The 26,040-nt window shown below is 37.3% G+C and overlaps 2 protein-coding genes across 2 annotated transcripts; both read left to right on the top strand.

Annotated features, from left to right (window-relative positions):
* The first annotated feature begins 3,407 nt into the window (after positions 1-3,407).
* Positions 3,408-5,330, top strand: LOC137722244 (subtilisin-like protease). The gene has a single exon (XM_068461201.1). It carries the CDS (start codon positions 3,408-3,410, stop codon positions 5,328-5,330), a length of 1,923 nt encoding a protein of 640 aa, XP_068317302.1.
* Positions 5,331-6,851: 1,521 nt separating this feature from the next.
* On the top strand, positions 6,852-9,251 carry LOC137723227 (uncharacterized). Its single transcript, XM_068462388.1, has 6 exons — positions 6,852-6,857; positions 6,972-7,085; positions 7,527-7,625; positions 8,411-8,530; positions 8,653-8,733; positions 8,818-9,251. Exons 1-6 carry the CDS (start codon positions 6,852-6,854, stop codon positions 8,953-8,955), a joined length of 558 nt encoding a protein of 185 aa, XP_068318489.1. The 3' UTR covers positions 8,956-9,251.
* The last annotated feature ends 16,789 nt before the right edge of the window (positions 9,252-26,040 follow it).

The following is a 26,040-nucleotide window of genomic DNA, read 5'->3' as shown; positions in this document are numbered from 1 at the left end:
GTCTAGAATTTAACAAATGAATCACTTTAAGTGGGAACATATACCTCAGTGAGCCTCCATTGGCTCCGTCTGTGGATATTTGAGACGAATGAGATTTATTAAATTATTGAAAATCTTATGGTGCTCAGGCTTTCCTAGAAAATCATCAAGGAGAGGAAAAAACAAAAAGAAACCAACTCAAGCACCTTAACCTTCTGCGAATAAAAAATTCAAGGCGTTCAAACACATGAAGAAAAGAACATCTTCAGGACATGGATCCTCTCCGGATCCAATTGTCCTAATCCTAGGGATCCATCAATCCGGGCTTTTGAAATTTGATTCAACGGTTATAAACAAGAGCTCACTTTAAAAGTTATAATAACTTTAACCATTTGATCAAATTTCAATGGTCCGAATTGATGGATCCCTAGGATTAGGACAATTGGATCCGGAGAGATCCATGTCCCATCATTTCATACCTTTTATTAAAGCTAGCTGACTGCTCACAAAGTCACAGTGCATGGTAGTGGCAAACACACGGTAAGCCAATAGGCCCCCATCAAATCTTCTTGACACGCCTTAAGTTCAACCGAAGGTGGGTGATCGAATGAAAATCTCAATTTATTCCTTACTTTCGCAATTTCAAGTATCGTCGAACCAAAAGTGGACCTTTGCCAATCCAATAATGCGACTCGTGTGGCATGAATCTCCTCACAAACTTGAAACAACGGGACACCTAATTAAACTCGGAGAAGCCCATGCATGCCGGATTACATTTTCACAACCTTCCCTCTGTAACCACATTTTCTCAAATTTTATTCTCCTCCCCCTACGAGGGCTCCCGGAATTAAAGTTTCGAATCTCCACAACCAATGGCAAATGATCAGACTTGGAAGAGTAAGTGGCACACTCTGGACATCGAAAACAGTCGTAACCAAGAGTTAGTAGAGAAGGCACGGTCCAAACGACACCGCACCTCCTTCTCTCGATTATCAGTCCAAGTAAAATCATTACCGACATTTCCCATGTCCACCAATTGGAAACTCTGAATAGCATTACGAGACCCATCTATCTAGCTTTCCCGCCTTACATTACCCCCAAGCTGCTCCTGGACACTGAGAATTTCATTAAAATCACCTAAGCATAGCCAAGGTAATGCCTCCGGCTGCCCCAAGCTAGTTAGTAGCGACCATGATAAGTGTCAGTTCGCCGTCGCTAGGTGCCCATAAAATTTAGTATGTCTCCACCACTACTCAGTACCAGCTTCTTTACACAGCGAATTAATGTGATTCATGGAAGACGACTTCATGTCCAACTCCAAGTCATCAGCCCAAAGTAAACACCACCCACCAGAGCGCCCATTACTCGAAACAATAAAACTCTGATTAAACTCCAAATTCCTTATCTTGTACATCGCTTTTACACTACCTTTGGTTTTGCGGAGGAAAACCAATCGGGGACACTGACGTTGGATAATTTCCAACAGGGCTTGAACTGCACGAGAGTCCCCGAGACCTCGACAATTCTAACTTAAAGCATTCATTGTGAATGACGGGGATGCGCGCCGGCAAACCCTACCGATGTACTAGAGCATGTTTTCTTGAAAACAGGGGGACCCTCATCTCTAGCTCGAAGCTCATCTGTCCGTAGTCTCTTATCACCTACCTTCCCGCCAACACTTAACTCCAAGCAGGTAGATAGACTGAGGTTAGGGGAAGCGAGATTGGAGCTAGCAGATCCCACAACTAAATTCTTCTGGGAACTCCGTGTGAGCTGCCGCTTCCTAGCACTCCTACGGAGACTTTCCTCTGCCTAGATTCATTTTTGAGGACACCATCTGCGAGGGCACAAAAGCCGACCCATAATAAAAGGATTTAAACCAAAAGAATCGAACCCCAACGTAGTCATGGGCCCAATTTCAAGTGAGGGCTCGTCAGGAATAGGGAAATCTCCACCCAAAAGCAAGAGTGGGCCATTGCCTGGGCCCGCTCACCCTTATTTTTTCGCCCCTCTAGGTTCTAGTAGCAGAGTTTTCACACCGACGAGGATTATTGGCAAATCTTGGTGTAGACGATTACCATCGATGGTATAATTCTCACCCTATCTTACAGTACTGTACTTATGTTTTGTCATCACGTGTGAAATGAGTTCATTCCCGCTCACCGCGCACTCTTGTATTTAGGCACTTTTAGGTTTAAATTTATTCACATTTTCCACATCACTGCACTTTATGGCTTCGTCACCTTTTAGGTGTCGGCCAACACAGCTCGATTCAGAGTTTTAGTGGACATCCTAGGTCGGGGTGTGTCAAGTTCGATAGGCGTCTGTCTCTCAGGATTCAACAATCTATAATCCGAAGTCGAAGCACTTCAATCTTTTGACTTTGGCGAACTTTATAAATTTTGTACTCTTAAGACATGACTCGAAATTTGACAAATGAAGAGTGAGAGAAACAAAGTGGGGAAACCCTATTTCTCAAGAGTAAATATTAACTCTAATTTTCTTTCATATAATACCAATGGTTTCATGGGTTTATATAGAAACCCAATTATTACTTATTAAAGAGATGTAACTTTTCATCTATAAGTATATACATCGTCATTTAGTAAGGGAATACACCTAAACAACATAACCTTTCTAAAATATATGGTTAATATTACTTTTCATTCAATTATTAAAATTATATATTACAATATTTCATAGTGTAATATAAAATTTCCAAGATACCTGAGGGAGGAATGAGTTATCAGTTGTCCATATCATTGAATCAATCCACGGCTAATCTCATCAAATTATCTCCTACCTTTAATATATGTACCTCGAATTTAGAGGGTTATGTGGACTTTGACGCCACTTGATATGCTTGGTTAATAAGATTTCATTGCTTAATCGTTAATCCTTGCAAACGAGAGAAAATGGCGCCATGAAACATGTAATTACCCACTCAATATATAAATAGGGACAAATGACCAAACATTTTTTCACTTCCTACACACTTCTGTTTAATTTTGTTAATTTTTTTTAGTATGATTCATTCAATCCAATGACAAAAAATAAACAAAGTTGTGTAGAAGGATAAAGATGCTGTGTGATCAATGACCAGATTTGAATTTAATATTTGGAAACAATACATTTATACCAGCTAGAATGCTTCTCAAGAATGAATATTTGCAACTTTCATTGTTCGAGGTTATCATGTTTTTATCTACCAAATTATTATTGAAAGGATCCTTAGGGTTTTAACAAGAATGATAAACCAGTTGGCAACGCACTATGAAAGAACAGTCGCATAAGCTCTATCGCCACCACCTGCGAGCATTACTAAGTCCAGCACATTTTTTGTCTCTACTAATCACAATTATCAAATATATAAATACGTACTTAAATGGTAGACTAACACTTCCAAGTTCCTTCAACCAAACTAAAAGATGGAGAACAAGAAAGGTGCAGCAATGCATGTCATATATCTTCTTGGTTTTACTCTGATCATGTTTTACTTATCAAAGGCAGTTGCACAAGAGGAGCAAAATACCCTCCAAACTTACATTGTTTTTCTCGAAAAGCCGGCCTCCTCAAAATTTTCTGAAGAATCAGATTTAGACAGTTGGTACCAGTCATTTTTGCCTGATACTACAACGAACTTAAACCAGCAGAGGATCGTTCATGCATACCGCAGTGCCGTCACTGGATTTGCAGCTAAACTGACACCAGAGGAAGTGAAAGCAATGGAAAACAAAGAAGGGTTTTTGTCGGCTCATCTTGAGAAAACGGTTCCTTTGCTAACTACTCATAGTCCTGACTTCTTGGGGTTACACCAAGGATACGGACTATGGAAACAAGCAAATTACGGTGATGGTGTAATAATAGGACTCTTGGATACAGGCATTGGACCCGATCATCCTTCATTCAGTGACGAAGGAGTATCCCCTCCTCCAACTAAATGGAAGGGCCAGTGCGACTTCAATGGAACAGTGTGCAACAACAAGCTCATTGGTGCACAAAATTTCGTAGGTGCAGAAGAAGGGAATATTACAGGAAGTCCATTTGATCTCGTTGGCCATGGCACCCACACTTCTAGCACCGCTGCTGGAAATTTTGTGGAAGGTGCCAGTGTGTTTGGAGAGGCCAATGGTACGGCTGTTGGCATGGCACCTTATGCTCACTTAGCAATGTACAAAGTCTGTTATGATGATGGTTGTAGCGAAGGCGATATCTTAGCTGCTCTTGATGTCGCTGTTGAAGATGGCTTGGACGTGCTTTCCCTTTCACTTGGAGGCCCCTCACTTCCTTTCTACGATGATGTGATTGCAATCGGTGCATTTGCAGCAATTAAAAAAGGAATATTTTTCAGTTGTGCGGCTGGAAATTCCGGAGCAGGAAATCGCTATAAGTCTTTGTCGAATGAGGCCCCATGGATTCTCACAGTTGGAGCAAGTACCACTGACAGAATACTTAAATCGGAAGATGAGAAGCTCAACACCTATGGCAGTATAATCGGAGATGCACTTGCTCCTAAGGTCGCTCACTTTTCTTCGCGAGGACCAAGCAGATCAAGCCCGGGAATTTTGAAACCTGACATCATTGGACCTGGCGTTGACATCCTAGCAGCATGGCCTGAATCAGTAGACAATGCCACACTTCCTAATCCTAAGGCAACATTTAACATAATTTCAGGCACCTCAATGGCAACTCCTCACCTAAGCGGCATTGCGGCTTTGATCAAGAAATCACACCCTGACTGGTCTCCAGCTGCTATTAAATCTGCCATCATGACAACCGCTGATGTACTAAACCTCGCAGGCAAGCCCATCATTGACCAAGGGCTTTTCCCCGTGGACGTCTTTGCAATTGGTGCTGGCCATGTCAACCCTGCAAAGGCAAATGACCCAGGGCTCATCTTCGACATAAAACCAGAGGATTACTTTCCTTACTTGTGCGGTTTGAATTACAATGAAACAGCGATTAAGATCATCACCCAACAAACTGTTAAATGCTCGGAAGTTGGAGTAATACCAGAAGCACAGCTCAATTACCCTTCATTTTCTATTAAAGCAGGTCCTAATCAGACTCAGTCCCAGTACTATACAAGGACTGTGAAGAACGTTGGCCCGGCTACTTCAACTTACAACTTGGATCTTTTCGTACCACACCAAATGGGGATGAGTGTGAATCCGCAGGTTCTTACATTCACAAAGGTTAACCAGGAAATTACATACCGTGTTGATTTTATCGCACAAGACGGCGCTGGAAAAGATGGTGTACCATATGGTCAGGGATACTTGAGATGGTTTTCTGATAAGCATAATGTTACTACCCCTATAGCTGTCATCTTTGACACTCCGGAAGATTAAAATTTGGTCTTGTCGAAGCCCATATGTTAAGGCTCACTTTTTCATTCAGGCTATGACCTATGTCATAGACTCTTAGGTAATGTACCTACGATTTTCTACAAAGAATAATGATGCCTGATATGAACATGTAACGCAAATAACTTTCTTCTGCAATTTATCCACGTCCAACTTGATCACCAGAATCCTTCAATTCTTTGCATTGCAACTTGAAACTACATTGATCCCCATTTGACGTATAGAAACTCACTCTTAATTTATATAAACAAGCCATGATTCATCCAAGTTTTTGTTTTGACCAAATTAAAAGACAGAGATGAAAAAAGACGTAGCGTTGCATGTCATTATCTATTCTGAAGTTGAGGAGTGAATTGACTGTAGCTTAGCTACAGTCAATTGTTTGCCACTTGATTTTACTTTATTTACGCCACTGCCATCAAACTGGGGCTGGGTGGGTTAGTATGGTTACTTTGTTTTGGGCCGCCCATCATGTGTTTGATGACCTTTCTTACATTCTTAATAAGCCCGGCCCTTAGGGCGTTAAAATGAAGGAAATATCTATCTCGGGTTAGGATCACGCAGCTGAGATTGAAGGGCCGCAGGGCACTTTTGTCATCTTAATTTTGGGACGGATTGGGATTGATCGTTAGGGGATTCTAGATCAGACGGAGAGGGACAACCACGTTGCTTGCCACACTGAGAGAGTTGAGAGAGAGATTTCGTGCGGATCTTCGATTCGGGAGTGGGGGTAGGGAAATTACCATTTTCCCTTCTTAGTTCCGGAGAGCATTCATGTAATTCACGCTTAGGAGGGGGTTATTCCGTTGGTCTCAATCAGAGTAGGTTGAGGGCAATTCGCTGAGTGACAGAGGGTGGGTATATAAGGTTTGCACAGAGGGTGGGTCTAAACCGAAATAGTGAGGGGGTTAGGGGAGAGGATTTTCGACGATTTTTGTCTGGGAATGGGACGGGTTTAGGGAAAAAGAGTAAGGGAGAAGTATGCAAGTAGGGATTTCCAGGGATTTCTTTTCACCCCTTTCACACCCCAAAACCAAAGTGTCTCTAAATCCTTCAATTATTTATTTATTTATTTACTTTGTGTGGTCAATATTTATCTAAAAAATAATGGGTTTTATTCAGTTCATTTGTAACATGATAAAAATCTGATCTTTTAGTTGTTTTCCTACTTATATGTGGTTATTAGTTATGTTTATGTGAAAATTGAGAACAGCGATGATATCTGTGCCATCTATGGAATTCTTCTTCACAAATCAATCAAAATCCACTTATATGTGGTCATTTTTCGACTCAGCTCCTACTTTGAAGAACAGCGATGATATCAGTGGATTGAGGGATCTGTGAAGAAGAATTCGACACCTTCCAGTATGTCTACCTTTTGATTTGCCACATTTATATTTGTCATATTTTTTTTCTGGGTTATAGAGTAAGATTTAGTGGATTTTGATTGATTTGCACCATGTTTATTTTTGGTTGCTTACTACCCTTTGTTTCTCAAGAAACCGAATGCAGGTCCCTTTTCCATTTCTTATATACATACCCTTTTAATGAATGTCCATAATTTAGACTTTTGATTTCTGGCTGATGAATGTGTAATTTGATGGTTAAGCTGAACAACATTACTAGGTTTTCTTCATAATACTGAGTGGGGTATTCTGCTCTGGTTTTCTTCATGTTTCAGGCAGTTGTTTAGGGACTTATGACTGTATTAGAGATGGGAAAGAAGGTGATATATCAAAGGTAATTTCGTTATCCGTTCAATTTTGATGGTGGTCCTTGTCTTTAGTTATGTTTATTTTCTATGTTGTATATATTCATGTACATATGCGTGTGTGTGTAGATTGATCATCTAACAAAAAATACATGCTAAAACTATAGAAAATGAAAATTATATGTATTATTGTGTAAAGGTGCTGCCTTTCTATGTCTTTGTAGTCTACTACTTCTATTGTGCTAGGCACCATTCTCTATCATTCAGAAGTAATTTGCACACAAAAATTTAGAACGTTTTATGTGTAAATTTCCAAAATCATGGTACTATTTATGGTTGCTCTCCTAGCTGCGAAATTAGGTGTAAGAAAATTTTAGATGTGAATTTTTTTCTTGGTGAACTTGATGACATTACTAGGTTCATAGTGTATTGAAGTTGTATGATTTCTTAACTACAGTCTTGAAGTGCAGGAACTGTGGAACTTACAATGGTTGGCAGGCATTGCAATGTACCATGTGCAGAGGATTTGGGAGGGTGCAGTACCAAGTGAAGAATTACACCTTGAGAAGGTAGACTTTATTTCATTTAGATTTTGACCTTTATGTCTGGAAAATAAGGTTTATGATTTTGGTATGCATATGTGATTCTTGGTTTTAAGAACAAAAGTTACTTTTGTTTTGAAATTGCAATTTAGTTGGTGTCTGTCCCTATGTGTGTGTTTTGTGAAATTTGTTTTTAGGACTAAAGTTATATTTGTTTTGAAATGGCATGCTTGATTCATTCAAAAGTAGGAAAAAATGGGATTTTTAGTTGGTTTATATAATCTTTTATACAAAGTCTTGAAATGCCATGCTTGATTCATTCAAAAGTAGGAAAAATGGGATTTTTGCAGTTAAATTGTCCTGTTTTGGTTCAATGGTTTAGGTAATATGGACAAAAGTTACATTGGTTTTTTTCAAATGGCATGCTTGATTCATTCAAAAGGACCAGAGAATTAACTGCTCTAATCAGTAATTCCCCACTCTGAGAACTTGAGACCTTGGACTGATATGCATTTCTAAGATTTATTTTTTATTTTTTTTATAGAATATTTAAAGGTGGTTTTAAACTTTTAGTGTAATTATAAAAGTATGGGTCTTTGATTTTATATAAATTGCTGTTTATATATGTGAATTCAAGAGGGAAGCATTTGTATGTGGAGGTAATAAGGAGAGGTGGCTTTGAAAGGTTTGGCTATCTATTTTATTTGTAGTTCTTCATTTCACTAAATTAAAAATGAATTATTAATTTTTTAATCTTAAAATAAAAGATAAAAGAAATGATATGTACTTAATTACATATATAATGTGTGTAGGTAGTTGTAGAGAAGAAATTGAGGGAAGTGGGAGGTGTTTTCATGTTCTTCCCAACAACAACAAGCGCTTTGTTTGTGCTGAGGAAACACTACTCAACCCTTTTCTACCGTTACGAACAGGTTACAAAACTTTGCAATATCATGATAGGTTTTAGACTTAAGTGTGCTAACCTATCAATCTTTTTAATATTGTCACATATTGTGTTTATGATTTCTTTCTGTTTAACATTTGGCACAAATAGGTGAAGGCTTTGTGTGATTGGACAGACTTTGCTTTGCATGATTGGGAAGATAATGTGAAGGCTTTGTTTCGCCAAGGCCAGGTAATAATCTTTAATTGGCAAGAATTCATAAAACCTTCTGGTCGCTGTTTATGATCTAACTTCTCTGCATCTTGCTGGCTGCAGACCTATATGACACTCAATGACATCGACACTGCAGTTGAAAGCTTCAAGAAGGCATTGGAGTTGGAACCAAATGATGGTCAGTGGTGTTACATAATCCACCTAACTTCATATTGGAAAATAGGCTCTTTTATGAACTAGGTTATTCTAGAAGAGAATGTTTTGAATGATGATTTTATTCTTCTCAATGAGAGGTATTTATACAAGGTGTACAACCCTAATGTAATAGGAAGAAAACTAATTACACGAGATTACACGGAATTGATATCAATTAGGAATCCTACCTAAAATACAAAGTCAACACTCCCCCCCAAGTTGGTGCATATATGTTACTCATGCCCAACTTGTGTAAGAAACATGAAAACTTATGACTTGAAACAGCTTTCATGAGGATATTTGCCAATTGATCCTCTGTTCTTATTTTCGGTAGCTCAATTATTTTCCCTTCTAATTTTTCTTTGATGAAGAACTGATCAACTTCCACATGCTTTGTTCTATCATGTTGTACTGGATTATGTGCAATGTCATGGGCAGTTTCACTATCACAAAATAATTTCATGAGCTGATCATGTAGTATACCCAAATCGCGAAGCAAGAGCCTAAGCCACAAAATTTCACAATTTCCCAAAGCCATACCTCTATATTTAGCTTGTGCATTAGAACAGGCAACCACATTTTGTTTCTTACTTCTCCATGTAACCAAGTTAACCCCAATGAATGTAAAGTAACTTGATGTTGAGCGCCTATCGTCAATCGAACCTGCCCAATCTACATCGGTATAACTTTCAACTCTAAGATGATTATTCCTTTTAAACAAAATTCCTTTGCCGATACTTCCTTTCAAATATCTCAAAATTCTCATCACTGCATTCATATGTTGTTCTCTGGGATCGTACATGTATTGACTTACTACACAGGCATAAGCAAGGTCCAGTCTTGTGTGTGCCAAGTACATTAAACGACCTACTAACCTTTGGTATCTCCCTTTGTCAACTGGTACTTGATTAGGATCAACATTAAGCTTCAATCCTTCCTCTAATGGTGTAGCTACTGGTTGACATGCTGACATGTCGGTTTCGTGCAACAAATCAATAATATACTTCATATGTGATAAGAAAATTTCCCGAACTACTTCTCGATACCTCAATCCCCAAAAAATATTTCAAGGATCCTAGGGCCTTCATCTAAAATTCTGTAGACAAATATCTTTGCAAGGTCGCACGGTCTTCTAGGTCATTACCTGTTACCACCATATCATCTACATACACAATAAGTGCAGTAAGTTTCCCATTTCGTCTTTTGAGAAACAGAGTATGATCGGAGTTACTTTGTTTGTAGCCAAATGCTCTCATAGATTTTGTGAATCTTCCAAACCATGCCCGAGGGGATTGCTTCAAACCATATAAGGATTTCTTCAACCTGCACACTTTTTTTTGTATTTATCTGGAGCATTACATCCCAGTGGAAGATCCATATAAATCTCTTATGTCAAGTCTCCATGCAAGAAGGCATTCTTCACATCAAACTATTGTAAGGGCTAATTAAGATTTGTAGCCAAGGACAACAAAACACGAACTGTGTTGATCTTGGCTACAGGTGCAAATGTATCTGTGTAGTTGATTCCATATTTTTGAGTGTATCCTTTTGCTATCAGTCTTGCCTTGAAACAATCCACCGTCTCATCTACTTTGTATTTCACAGTATAGGCCCATTTGCATCCCACAGGTTTCTTGCCAGCTGGCAAATTTGTGATCTCCTAGGTAGCATTCTTCTTCAAAGACTTCAACTCTTCATTCATTGCTGCTTGCCAATGTGGATCAGCTAAAGCCTCCTGCACACTGTTAGGAATAGATACAGTAGATAATTGATGCACAAACGACTTATTTGATTCTGACAGGTGACTGGTAGACACATAATTACTTAACAGGTATAACACATTAGATTTAGGGTTCGGCTTACTCACCGGATACCTAGTTTTGCATTTAAGGTCGGCATTATAAGTAAGTTTAGAAATACCTCGGTTGACGCAATCAGGGAGACGACATGATGGTGGTGCATTCGGGATCGAAGACGATTGATTATGGTTATTGGGACTCATGATCGACTATGAGGTAGTTGGCGACATAGGGCTGTCCTGTGGTGAAGAAACTGGCAGTGTGCTATCAGGTAGTGAGTTATCTGGCGATGTCAACGCGTCCCTTTCAAGGTTTTCAACATTGTTTCCATGTGAATGATCACCACTTGTTTCCAAGACATTACCACTTAATTCCAATTCATTCACATCATTGTTTTCGTGTGAATGGTCACCACTTATTTCCAAGACATCACCACTTAAATCCAAATCATTTACTTTATCTATATTTGGAATAGTATAATCAAGAGTTTGAACTTCTTTCTGATTCTCCCCCTGAAGTGAAGACTCAGGATTGGCAAAGTACATATCATTCTCATGAAACGCAACATCTATAGTGACAAACAACTTTTTCGTCGGAGGGTGATAACAACAATATCCTTTCTGCCTTGATGCATACCCAAAAAACACACATCGTAAGGCCCGAGGTTCAAGCTTACTTCGTTGTTGTTTGTGAAGGGTCTCCCTAATAGGATAACAGGAGACGCGCCTTTAGTAAAGAAGCACGAACAACCTCCAGAAGCTGACAGTTCTTGCGTTCAGCAACCCTATTTTGTTGTGGAGTATATGGACATGTGAACAATCCCATGGTGATCAAGAAAGGCACGAAGTTCAGAGTTAACATATTCGCCACCATCATCACTTCTGGGAACCTGTATTTGTGACTTAAATTGTACTTGTACCATTTTGTAAAACTACTGAAATAAAAAAGTAACTTCACTTTTGGATTTCATCAAACAAACCTAAGTCATACATTTGAAGTCATCAATAAAAGTAACAAACCAATGATCACCACCAAATGTAGCAGTTTTAGATGGACCCCAAACATTAGAATGAATTATCACAAATGGAACAGAACTTTTATTCAAACTGGATAGAAATGAAGCACGATGACTTTTAGCTAGTTCACAAACACCACATTTAAAGCTAGAAACATCATGCTTAACAAATAGGCTAGGAAACAACCTCTGTAAATAGCCGAAAGAAGCATGTCCAAGTCGACGATGCCACAACCAAATCTCTGAAGCTTTATTACTATCCACTTGATTTCCTTCCACTGCAAGAGCTTGAGTCAACATGCAGGAACTGTGCGATGTCAGCTCCAAGTAGTAGAGCTTCCCCTTCCTAATACCACAACCAATCATCTTACGAGTCTGAATGTCATTTGCGACTATAAATAGTAAGTCTTTTAAATGAAAGAAGTCATTGTAAAAGTTATATTGCTTAATACAAAGTTACAGTTACTTGTACATTGAGTAAAGAAGCATACAGAATCGTAACAGTTGCACAACAGGAAGAAATTTTTAGTTATGACAGGAGCATGGATGGTACACCAAGTGTTTTTATGTAAATATTGCAAAATTTAAAATTTAAAATTATTAACATTTTAACACACATATCGCATTATTTATATAGGGACACGTGGTGTACCATCTTGTGTGACGGTCACACTGAAAAATCTGTCTACAACAGGAGCAAAATAACCTCCAAACTTAGTTTTTCTCGAAAAGCCGGTCTTTTTGAAATTTTCTGTAGAATAAGATTTAGACAGTTGTTATCAGTCAGTTTTGCCTTAAACTACTACAAATGCAAGCCAGAAGAGGATTGCTCATGCATAACGCAGTGTGGTCACTTGATTTGCAGCAAAACTGACACCGGAGGAAGTGAAAGCAATGCTAAACAAAGAAGGGTTTTTCATCCCGAGATAACCATACCTTTGGATTCGATTGCAGAGGCATTTGGTCACATACACATACATAAGGTGTGAAGTGTTGGAGAACAATTTAGAAACAATAAAATAACAGAAATACAGAACCGAAATACTTATACTTTATTATTCAAAAATACTTGCAATACAGAATGCAATTTCACAATAATTACAAAAATTTAAAATGATACTAACTTGAATGAATTGAAGGTAGAGGCTAGTGCAAACGCTATGTCCTTCGAACAGTATTTCCGTCTCACTCGTTTGCTTGTGGTTCTACAACGTCTGCTCAACCAAGATACAACTACCTAATTCTACAACCCGCACTGGATTATAGAACTCTAGCGAATTGCTTTGTGTGTTTACTCTCTAGAAATTTTGTACAGAAGACAAGGAGGAAGAAAAGATGATCTTTGATGGAACTGAGGAATCCAGTTTTATAGGCTCTTTCATACCTCTTCAAACACCTTTTGGATGTATCTGAAGCTATACAACTCTTTCCAAAGAGTAGTGTCTATTAATCAAAACTTTTTTAATTAATTTAATTAAAAACTTAATTCGAAATTAAAACTAATTGATCAGATTAATTTTAATTTCTTGGCCCCAAGTGCCCCAAGGCCCAAGGCCCTTGTCTTGATTAATTAATATTAATTTATATTAATTTATATTAATATTATAGTATAATCATCAAGCCTAATCCACACAATTAGTGGCCCAAACCTCAATCCTCATTCCAAATGGTCCAAGTTCTAATTACTAAGAAGAAGGAATAAGCCTATATAAAGGCTAGTGAAAAGCCATTGTTGCTCGATGTGGGACAAGAGGGGTCTCAAAACTCCTACAATACCCCATATTTGAGACAACTCTTTGGTCTTAGAAACACTAAGATACAAGAGTAAACAATAGATGTGACATACATAGGGAGATGTGTCTTTTGGACTTGAACCTACCTTAGTATATACTTATCTGATTTACTAGATGACGCAGTGAATATAAAATCTTGAACTGTTCATCTCCGTAGTAAACCAAGACAATAAGTAAAACATATGTCACACCAACACATTGTAAATTCATACGTTTGTGTTCATTTTGGTCCTGAACAAATCCTGGATTCATGAGAGCTTTAGAGAATGTAGCCATGTAATTCTCATAAATGCGACCCCACATTTACTCTCATATAGGTGATATTGATTAAGAATAAACTACTACTATTCCACCTGATTTACAAGTATCAATATCATTAAACTAATGTATCCTACACCATCAGCAGTCACCACACTTCTTCCATCATAGGAATGGGTATGTAAGTGTGTTTCTTCTTGAATCTAGCAAAACCAGTTTGCCTATTGAACCTAGACCATGGGATCTCCAATCAACTAGGTTAGGTTTCCGTTTGGCAGTTTGATTTTACTCTATTGGCTTTAAACCCATTCCCCTCCATGTATGCCTAACTTGCTATCTAGACAAACCTTTAGTAAGCGGATCCGCAATATTATCTTTTGACTTAACATAGTCAATAGAAATTACACCACTAGAGAGCCATTCCTTTATAGTATTATGCCTTCATCTAATTTGTCTAGACTTCCCATTGTATACACTATTTTTAGCTTGATATTGTGCAGCTAAACTATCACAGTGTATACATATTGCCGTTACAGGTTTAGGCCATATGGGAACATCTTCCAAAAAATCTCTTAGCCACTCAGCTTCTCCTCCAGCCATATCGAGAGCTATAAATTCCTATTTCATAGTTGATCGGGCTATGCATGTTTGTTTAGAAGATTTCCAAGATATTGCTGCTCCTCCCAAAGTAAATACATATCCACTTGTGGATTTTGTATCATTACTGTCCGATATCCAATTCGCATCAATAAATCCTTCAAGCACAGGATGATACCTTGTATAATGCAATCCATAATTCATTGTATGCTTTAAGCATCTTAATACTCGAATTAAAGCTTCCCAATGATCATGCCCAGGATTGCATGTATATTTACTCAGTCTACTCACTGAGTATGCTATATCAGACTTTGTACAATTCATTATGTACATAAGGCTTCCAATAACCTGTGAGTATTCTCGTTGAGATATAGCATCTCCTCTATTCTTCTTAAGTTTGCTATTGGCATCAAAAGGAGTAATTGCATCTTTACTTTCCAAATGACCATATTTTCCAAGTGTAGCTTCTATATAGTGGGACTGTGTAAGAATATATCCTTCTTGGTTTCTTTTTATTTTTACACCAAGAATCACATTAGCTAATCCAAGATCTTTCATATCGAAACTTGATTTCAATATCTTCTTGGTCCAATTTATTATCTCTTTGTTAGTTCCCATTATAAGCATATCATCTACATATAAACACAACATAATGCAAGCATTATATTGAGTTTTTGTGTAGACACTTATCACACTCATTTATCTTAAAACCTTGTGTGATCATAATATGGTCAAATTTTTCATGCCATTGCTTTGGAGCTTGTTTAAGCCCGTATAGCGATTTCACAAGTTTACAAACTTTGTGTTCTTGACCTTTAACCACAAACCCCTCGGGTTGTTCCATATATATTTCCTCATCTAAGTCTCCATTTAAGAATGCAGTCTTTACATCCATTTGATGTATTTCCATGTTATGGAGTGCAGCTATAGCAATCAACAATCTTATTGATGTAATTCTCGTTACAGGCGAGTATGTATCAAAGAATCCAAACCATGTTTTTGACGGTATCCTTTAGCTACCAAACGAGCCTTATATTTGTCAATTGTACCATCAGGTTTTAATTTCTTCTTAAAGATCCATTTGTACCCAATTGGCTTATTACCAGGGGGCAAATCGACTAATTCCTATGTATGATTTTGCATAATGGAATCTATCTCACTATTAACTGCATCCTTCCAAAATGGAGTTTCAGGAGTGGACATGGCCTCCTTGAATGATTGAGGTTCTGTCTCGGTTAATAAGGTCACAAAATCAGGCTCAAAGTCCTTTCGAATTTTTGTCCTTTTACTCCTTCTAAGTTCAAGTTCTTCTTCTTCTTGAACTCTAGATGAGGATGAGCCCTCATCATGTTTTCTAGGTTCGTCATTAACCTCAAATACATCATCATGTAATCTCTTTTTTAATAAATTAGACTTGCCTATTTTGTATGGAAATATATCCTCAAAAAATATTGCATTTATAGATTCTATAATCGTATTGACATGTATATCACTTACTTCGGAATGAAAAACTAAGTATCTATAAGCTGAACTATTAGATGCAAAACCAATAAAAACACAATCTATAGTTTTAGGCCCTAATTTTGTTCTCTTTGGCAATGGGACTTGTACCTTTGCCAGGCAACCCCACACTTTAAGCAATTTAAACGTTGGGGTTCTTCCTTTCCATAATTCATATGGTGATTCCTTTCTCGTTTTAGGTGGAATTCGATTTTTATTTGCAGTAAGTAAAGCTTCACCCCACAAATTGTGTGGAAGCCCAGAGCTATTCAACATAGAATTGATCATGTCTTTAAAAGTCCTATTTTTCCATTCAGCAACACCGTTTTGTTGCGGTGTATAAGGGGTTGTTTGATGAATTATGCCATGTGTGGCACAAAATTTAGCAAAGGCATGAGACTCATATTCTCCTCCCCTATCGGACCTTAAGACTTTAATCTTCTTGTTAAGTTGATTCTCAACTTCTGCCTTATATGTCTTAAACATATCCAAGGTCTCATCTTACTATGAAGTAAATAAACATAACAATACTTACTGAAATCATCTATAAATGTTACATAATAGTTCTTTCCACCACGAGTTGGATATGATCTAAAATCACACAAGTCACTATGAACTAAATCTAATAAATCAATTGACTTTTCATGCACTGATTTAAAGCTTTGACTTGCAAATTTCGATTATGTACAAGTCTCACATTTAACATTATCTAGATAATCAATTTTGGGCAGCAAACCTAAATTATGCATTTTAAAAAGAGAACGAAAATTTACATGTCCTAATCTAGAGTGCCATAAATTAGACGAATCAACAATATAAGCAGAAGCATTATTTATTTCATTCATAGCATTAACAAGTACATTTGGTTTGAATAATCCATCAGCAAGGTAACCCTTCCCTACAAACATTCCCCCTTTAGTTAGTACAAACTTATTGGACTCAAAAACTAGTTTGAATCCTTTATTACTAAGGATAGGACCAGAAACAAGATTCTTCCTTATATTGGGGACATGCAGCACGTCAATGAGGGTTAATTCCTTTCCAGAAGTGAATTTTAGAACACATTTCCCTATTCTAGCCACAACAGATGCAGATGCATTTCCCATAAACAGCTGCTCGTTTCCCTCGATTTTTTGGTACGACGAGAACATATTTCTGTCACCACACACATGGCGAGTTGCACCGGTATCTATCCACCAATCAGCGTGGTCAGATACAAGGTTGATTTCAGAAATCATTGCAGCCAGGGCATCCACATTGTTTTCAATTAGGTTTGCGCGGTTGTTGTTGCCTTGACCTTCAGGACCTTGATCCCTTCGATGACGACATTCTTGAGCCCTATGGCCTTGCTTTCCACAAACCCATCAACTTCCCTTGATTTTCTTGAAATCCTTGCCTTTCACTCCAGGGGCATAGTTATTTTCCTTCTTCTTGGTTTTCGGGAATTTCGGCCTTTGCTTTGATGAACTTCCTTCAACAACATTCGCCTTGGCTTCCATACTCGAAACCAGACCCTTCTCATTCTTTATGTTATCTTCCTCTATTCTCAGCCTTACAATGAGATCCTCAAGGGTCATCTCCTTACGTTTGTGCTTGAGATAATTCTTGAACTCTTTCCAAGAAGGTGGTAGTTTTTTTATAAAGGACGCCACTTGGAAAGACTCATTAATCACCATCCCTTCAACATGAATGTCATGAATGATTTTCTGGAGAGCTTCGGTTTGAGAGACAACGGACTTAGAATCCACCATTTTGTAGTCCAAAAATTTGCCCACAACAAATTTCTTCGAACCAACATCCTTGGTTTTATATTTTTTCTCAAGTGATTCCCAAAGTTCCTTGGCTATTTTGCATACTACATAGACATCATACAATGAATCATCTAATGCATTGAGAATATAGTTTCTGCAGAGGAAATCATTATGATTCCAGGCATCTATAGCCGTTAAAGTTTTTGCAGAAAAAATATTTTCTCCATCTGCAGTAGGTACAGTCTCGCGTAGAACATTAGCCAAATTCAAGGTTGTCAAATAAAACAGCATCTTCTGCTGCCATCTTTTGAAGTCTCTGTCCTTAAATTTCTCAGGCTTTTCAGAATGAGGTTTAGTTCCTGATTGTTCCATACTGTTCGAAGATTGTTGGAGAACAATTTAGAAACAATAAAATAATAGAAATACAGAACCGAAATACTTATACATTATTATTCAAAAATACTTGCAATACAGAATGCAATTTCACAATAATTACAAAAAATTAAAATGATACTAACTTGAATGAATTGAAGGTAGAGGCTAGCACAAACGCTATATCCTTCGAACAATATTTCTGTCCCACTTGTGTGCTTATGGTTCTACAACGTCTGCTCGACCAGGATACAACTACCTAATTCTACAACCCGCACTGGATTATAGAACTCTAGCGAATTGCTTTGTGTGTTTACTCTCTAGAAATTTTGTACAGAAGACAAGGAGGAAGAAAATATGATCTTTGATGGAATTGAGAAATCCAGTTATATAGGCTCTTTCATACCTCTTCAAACACCTTTTGGATGTATATGAAGCTATACAACTCCTTCCAAAGAGATACAACTCTTTCCAAAGAGTAGTGTCTATTAATCAAAACGTTTTTAATTAATTTAATTAAAAACTGAATTCGAAATTAAAACTAATTGATTAATTAATATTAATTAATATTAATATTATAGTATAATCATCAAGCCTAATCCACACAATTAGTGGCCCAAACCTCAATCCTCATTCCAAATGGTCCAAGTTCTAATTACCAAGAAGAATGAATAAGCCTATATAAAGGCTAGTGAAAAACCACTGTTGCCCAATGTGGAACAAGAGGGGTAGGACAAAATATAAATGTTGGGGAGCCATACGCCTTACTGTACGAGTGCTCACGTGGGTATACTTAACATACTCAACAAACTTGGCCAAATGGCACATCTCCATCGTTTAAATGTTTTAATCATAGTCATCAATTACATTTAGCTTATAAGCTTCAAACTTAAACTAAGAACACTTCAATTCATTTTGAACTGCATTGTGAATTCAATTCATCTCCTTTGAAATTCGTCAGCAACATCTTTATGCTGCAACATTCCTTTCTAAGGTTGTTGCTGATTTGACTCCAAGAATTCCTCTAAGATAATTGAACCTTTTTTTAGGTAAAGCTTTGGTGAATATGTTTGCAAGTTGTTCTTTAGATTTGCAGCACACCAAGTCAATCACATTGTTCTACAAAGCTTCCCTAATGAAATGATACCTTCAGTTGATATGCTTGGACCTCTAGTGAAACACAAGGTTCCTTGTCATGGCAATGGCAGAGGTGTTGTCATAATACAATGGTGTTGCCTCAGTTTACAACTCACCAAAATCTTCCAAGACAAACCTAAGCCAAATTACTTGAGTTGTGGCTTCAGATGCACTTACATACTCAACTTCTATAATGGAGAGTGCTACGTTGTGTTGCTCTACTGAAGCCCAAGAGAAAATGCCATTTCCAAAGGAAAATGCATATCCTTATGTGCTTTTCAAATCATTCGCATCACCTCTCAAATCACTATCACATTAGCCAACAATCATTGCCTTCTTACCTTTGACATATTCAATTACATAATCCAAGATTCCCTTAATGTACCTTAGTACTCTTTTAGCTGTCCCAAAGTATTTTTTTTGTAGGGTTGTGCATGAATCTTGAGAATATATTAGGTCTAGTAGTTGTCAAGTACAACAAGCTACCAACCATTTGCCTATAAAGAGCTTCATCTGCAGGTTCACTTCCATCTTTCTTCTTCAATTTCTCATTCACAAGAAGAGGTATACTCACTGGTTTAAAATCATCTTTCAAGCCAAATTTATCCATAAGAGCAAGAGTATACTTCTTCTGGTTTATGAATATACTAGTTGACCTTAGACAATCCCATTCCAAGGAAATGATAGAGCAATCCAAGATCAGTCATTTCATATTTCTTCATCATATTTTGTTTGAATTCTTCAATCGACATTGCACAGCTTCCAGTATACACAATGTCATACACATAGATGGATACAATCAGTGATTCCTCATTTCTCAGTTTGATATATAATGTGGCTTCACTAGGACTCCTTTGAAAACCACAGCTTAGTAGATAAGTATTTATCTCATCATACCAAGCTTTAGGTGGTTGTTTTAGCCTATAGCTAGAGAGCTTTCTTCAATCCATACACCTTGTCTTTAGTTCCAAACTTTACCAAACCATCAGGTTGATCAACATAAACCTTTTCTTATAAAAAACAATTAAAAATGCAGACTCACATCCAACTGATATAGCTTCCAATTTCTCTGTGCAGCAAGAACAATCAAGGTTCTGATTGTGTCAAGCCTTGCAACTGGTGTGAAGGTTTCATTGAAGCCAATACCAAGCTTCTATGGATAGCCTTTTGACAACCAATCTGACTTTATGCTTTGGAATTGTACCATCCAAGTTCATTTTGGTTTTGAAAACCCATTTTACACCAATCATTGGTTTCTCAATAGACCTATCAACAAGCTCCCATGTCTGATTCTTTTCAATCATCTTCAGTTCAGCCTCCATGGCTTTGGACAAAGCTTCATCCCTACTTTCTTCTTCAAAACCTTCTGGTTTAGCAATGCACATATTGCATCTAGCATAGACCTCACTCAGAAAAAATGATTTTTTTGGAAAAAAAAATTGAGACACACTAAGATGAACAACGGTGTTGTAAAACTCGGAGAGTACATTACTCTCTTTCTATTCCTCTTGGGTTCGATTACAGAGGCATTCGATCATACACATATACATACGGTGTGAAGGAAATGAACGGAACAAAATATAACCGTTAGGGAGCCACACACCTCACTTACGTAAGAGTGCTCATGTGCTCCACATAGGACTACTTAAAAACTTAACAAATTTGGACAGATGGCAGAGTCTCCAAGTTATCAATTACATTCAACTTATAAGTTCAAACTTAAACTAAGAACACTTCAATTCATTTTGAATTGCAATGTGATGCAATTCACTTCCTCTGATCTTCACTAGCAACATGTTTATGCTGCAACATCTAACACAGCTGCTGGAAATTTTGTGCAAAGGGCTAGCATGTTTGGAAAGTCGAATGGCAAAGCACCTTGTGCTCATTTTGCAATGTACAAAGTTTGTTATAGCATTGGTTGTAGATCCGGTGACATCTTAGCTAGCCTCTATTGGAGGTCCCATTCTTCCGTTTTACGATGATATGATTGCAATTAGTGCATTTGTAGCAATGAAAAGAGGAATACTCGTTAGCCATGAAATTGGAAAGTCTAGTAATGAGGCCTTATAATTTCGCATAGTTGGAGCAAGTACTACTGATGGTCTGGTCGATCCCAATGACTTGTTCAAGCTGGAAAGTTCCGGAGTTGAGTCTATTTCGGCAAAGGAATTCCTCTCTCTGCACGATTCGGTGGTCTGGATATGTTGACTCTTCTCTGGTGTGACTGTTTTTGTTGCACGTTGAATTATTTTACACTAGGATACCTTCATTGAATACAATGTGGAATTAATTTTTCGGGTGGCTACCCTTATGGTCGCTAGCAAGGTGAGGCGACAGTGGTCAACCTTTGCGATTGAAGGTTAGGATTTTTTTTTTCCCGCCTTTTTGTTGAGTGGGCTTTGGTTATCCCCACCTTATTGGGCTAGTTTAATGTAATTGTATTGGACTTTTCTCAGTCAATGAAATTTCTTGTTTTTCGACAAAAAAAAAAAAATGGTGTGCTATCCACATACTCATTTTTACTTCTCACACACCCTTCTTAATTTCTGTCATTTGATCTTGTTCACTTCATCCGATCCGAGTGTCAAAAATTAGAAGGGTGTGTGAGAAGTAAAGGGGTGCGTTGATATCACACCCCAGAAAAAAAAAAAAAAAAAAAAGAAGCTTGCCATATAAAAGAAGTCATTCTTTATTCTTGATTTAAACACATACATCTTTTATTTGGAGATAATTTGTATCGACCTTATTATTTATGAGAGTGAAAATTAAGATCTTTCATTTACTAGTAAGAAAAAATATTACTACATCGTAATGCTAAATGGCAAAGATATGTTCAATTGTGATTGACTGGTAAATAACAATGAACAATGACCATATTCAAAGGAAGGAGACGAATAAACTTTTTTTCTTTCAGAAATTGTTGGTTTTTTCTTTGAAAAGGAAAGGAAATAGTTGGTTGTTGGGCACGCATTTTAATTTTCTTTGAAACCACCAACCATTGGTGGATCCAGTATTAACCGGGGCTCCTATGTCAACCTTCTTTCCATAAGGAACTCCCATGTCTTATAATCTGGTTGACCTCCTCTCTCCAATGTGTGCAGATGCAATGCCTCAGCTTTCTCAGTCAATTCCATTTTGCATATATGCACCAACAAGGGCATTGGAGACTCGAATATCATTCCCGCTGTATGCTCATTGTTTATTTGCATGAGCATGCCTTTTCTTCTTCTTTCCATCTATGCTGGGCTTTCTTCTTACGGACTACTCAAAGGCTTGTTGGCATGTCCAAGCAACAAAATAATCACAATCAGGTCAAGCTTTTTCCCAAGGGTTGGATTGCAGCAAGCTGCATTCCATGAGCTACAAACCCAAGAAACGGTTATCAAATTCAGATAATTTATAAGTGATGAATATTCGCACGAGGATAGCGTAGTCCATATTCGCACAGTTTCGAACTTCAGATCTCTGCCATTGTACAAGAGATTGTTCCTGAATAATGACAACTTGTACATTCAAGTAGCTAAAATTTGGTGGCTCGAATTATGATCAACATAAATACATCTTATCACGGACTGTTTCTTGGTGCTCTTTTGTTCTGTCTCCTAAGATTAAGTGATGACAGTAACATGGAAGAAATGAGATAGGTTCTAAAAGAGGATGTCCTTAGACTTGAATTTACAGAAAACTCTCTTTGCTTTGTAATGACAATTTAAAACCTTCAAACCGTTGGTTGGAGACTTGAAGCATCTTGTTATGTTTCTCAGATTGAACCCTGCATGCAATCTGACATATGTAGGAGGAATTGGAAAAGCTTAGCCTCATGGGTGTTTATTATGACTCCCAAGTGTGTCATATGGGCACATTATTGGTAGGAATAAGCACCCAAGTTTGTCCTAAATATTTGCTGATTGAGAGGAGTTATTACTCATGATGCTAGGTTCATTCCATTTCCTCATACACATGTCAGACTGCATGCAGGTTTCAGTTTCAAAAACATACCAATATGAATTGCAATGCGTAGTGATTTGAGGAAGACTATGAATGTATATGGATTGGCAATAACATCGAATAGATTTATATAGAATTACCATCAAATACGTTTAAAAAACACGTGTTATATACGGATTGGCAATAACACTTCAATATCTCTTAAAGTATTGGTCCATGTGGTGTACATAGATTGGCAATAACACATGACGTCAATATCTCTCCAAATATTTGTCCATGTGGTAGACTTAGATAACAGCTATATTTAGATTGGGACCAACACACAATATCATTAAATTTTGTTTTCAGTGACGTTGTAGAATTTTAATACTCATTTAAAATTCAAATGAATTTGCATTTAAAACGTATCCCAAATTCATTTTGCCGAGTTTATATTTATCTTTTATATTTATATTATTTGTTGTTTTTTACATAATCCACTTGGCATTATGTAATTGGCTTTGTGGGCCTTACATTGGTGCCACATAACACACTAACGTATTTCATTAACAGAGTTAGACGGAAGGACACATTGATGATCGAAGCAAGAGATGAATGATGAAATTGATGAGTTTGGAACATAAAGAACCAAACTGATGAGTTGACAAAACATAGGGGACTATTTGTGGTAAAACTCTAGAATTTAAAATTTCCAAACTTTTTGTTTGCCAAAAATAAAATGCCTTATGATTGGCTTAGTATTGGCTTGATAAGTAGTGAGATATTGGTTGTTTATTGTTTTGGATTTTGAAATAATTTTAAAAACGAATAATTAGTCCATGTGGCATTATTATGATTGGGTTTCGGGGCCCCTCTGGGTCCCACACATCACACTAATGAAATTTTTAACGGAGTTAAACGGTAAGGACCACATTGAGAAGCAGAGTAACAGATAAAGAAAAATTTATGAGTTTGAAACATAAGGGACCAAACTGATGAATTGACAAAACATAAAAGACCATTTGTGATAAAACTAATATATATATATATATATATATAATAAAAGGATGAGGTTGCTAATGATATTTTAATCTTTTCTAGGTCTTAGTCTCATCTGATCTGAATCTGATGCTAATCGGACATGGATAGACAAGTTAGACCCGATGATTTGAATCTATTAATTTGATTATAAATGGATATGAATATGGATTAAGTATGAACTGATTAGAATCTGATCCGCTTACAAGTCTATTTTGAGGTCTTGAGTTCAAATTCCATTGAAGACATTTTGAAGTCATGTTTTCTTTGTCGCCAAAAAGTTGATTGACTGGTCACCGAATACTGGATAGTTGTCCAGCCAATCACCGAAAAAGTTGAGGGTTGCCAGAAAAAAGTTGGCTGGCCAGCCACTAATTCTCGAAAAATTTAGCGAGATTTAGTGATAAGTATAAGATGATTTGGATTGACCTATCAATTGGTACCAAAACTAAAAATATGGTAATTTTTCTAAAGTTTTTATGGTACATTGGAAGAGTCACATTGAAAAAACTGTTGGAGACTCTCTAAGGTGCAAAATGTTAACCATTAAGCATTTAAGTGCTTCTTAAAAAAAACACTTAAATGATTTGCTGCCAAGCACAGTTTTTCGGCTTTTCAAAACCCGTTTCAAACAGGCCCTTGTAAGTTTTATCGTCTTTCTTTCCGGCCTGAAAACAAACACCTGCTCCAAGCTGCAGCTCAAAAATGAGCAGTAGGGGGTTGAAAAATCTCGTCTGGCAATCAATTTCCACCACATCTTCGTCACCTCTGAAGTCCAACCCCTTTTCTCCACAAACCCATCACACCCATTCCCTTCTCCATTCAAATCCTCCCACCAAAGCGATGATGTTTAGATGCCCCCTTAGCCCCATCCCCTTCCCATTTATTTTGGTTTTTGTGTTCTACTTGCCGGGGCTTGTGTTTGTGGTCCGGATCTGTTGGCTCTTATCCTGTGTGGTGGTTTTGGTTGCATGTTGAATTGTTTGGCACTGGGATACCTTCATCAAATACAACGCAGAGTTGATTCTTTTTAGGTGGCTACCCTTGTGGTCGCTAGCGAGGTGATGGCGGCGGTAGCGGCCAGCTTTTGCGGGATGAAGATTGGGATTTCCTTTTTTATTTTCTGGTTTTTTGTTGAATGGGCTTTGGTTATCCCATCTTATTGGGCTAATTAATGTAATTGTATTGGGTTTTTTTCATTAAATGAAATTTCATTTTTCTTTTTTCGGCAAAAGAAAAAGAAGCTTGCCTAACCAATGATGACGTTCCATGGATTCGTCTATATTAGTCGTAACTAAGGTTGTAAAAATAAAAGCTTGAATACCGCTTGTAAATAATCCAACGAACTGCAAAAAATCTAGATCACCCCACTTTATTTCTTGGTGTAAAAGAACTCATTCTTTATTGCTGATTTAGACACATGTTCTTATTTTTTCTTCAAGATAACATGTATCGAACTTGTTATTTATAAGAGCGAAAATTAAGATTTTTCACTTACTAGTAGAAACAAATATCACTACGCAATACTAAGCAGTGGAGATATGTTAAACTATGATTAACTGGTAAATAACAATGACTATTTTAAAGGGAAGTAGACAAGTAATTTTTTTTTTTTTTTCATTCAGAAATAGTTGGTTTTTTTTCTTTGAAAAGAAAAAGAAACAGTTGGTTGTTGAGCATCACATTTTCATCTTCTTGAACACCACCAACCATTGGTGCATCCAGGGATAATCGCGAGGTCCTAATGTAAGTTTTAAACGCATCCTCTCGAGCATCATTGGGATATGCGGGAAGGATTTGGATCCTCTCTTGAGCTAATGGTGAGGATCCTCCTGACTAATCATCGTGGACTGTTGGATAAAAATTCAACGGCTACAATCATTATAACTTTAAAGGGACCCCACTATTTGTAACCGTTGGATTTTTATCTAACGGTCCAT

The sequence above is a fragment of the Pyrus communis genome, chromosome 17, assembly GCF_963583255.1.
Source record: "Pyrus communis chromosome 17, drPyrComm1.1, whole genome shotgun sequence".
In the NCBI taxonomy this organism is placed as follows: Eukaryota; Viridiplantae; Streptophyta; class Magnoliopsida; order Rosales; family Rosaceae; genus Pyrus; species Pyrus communis.
Note: the sequence above shows the minus strand (reverse complement) of the source record. Positions and strands in the feature narration are given on the sequence as shown.

Bases quoted from the DNA above. Each gene is read 5' to 3' on its own strand.
- LOC137722244 (XM_068461201.1), top strand. From the start codon at position 3,408: ATGGAGAACAAGAAAGGTGCAGCAATGCATGTCATATATCTTCTTGGT.
- LOC137723227 (XM_068462388.1), top strand. The intron at 7,626-8,410 runs GTAGACTTTATT...TAATGTGTGTAG, and splicing joins AAGAATTACACCTTGAGAAG to GTAGTTGTAGAGAAGAAATT. The intron at 8,531-8,652 runs GTTACAAAACTT...TGGCACAAATAG, and splicing joins TTTTCTACCGTTACGAACAG to GTGAAGGCTTTGTGTGATTG.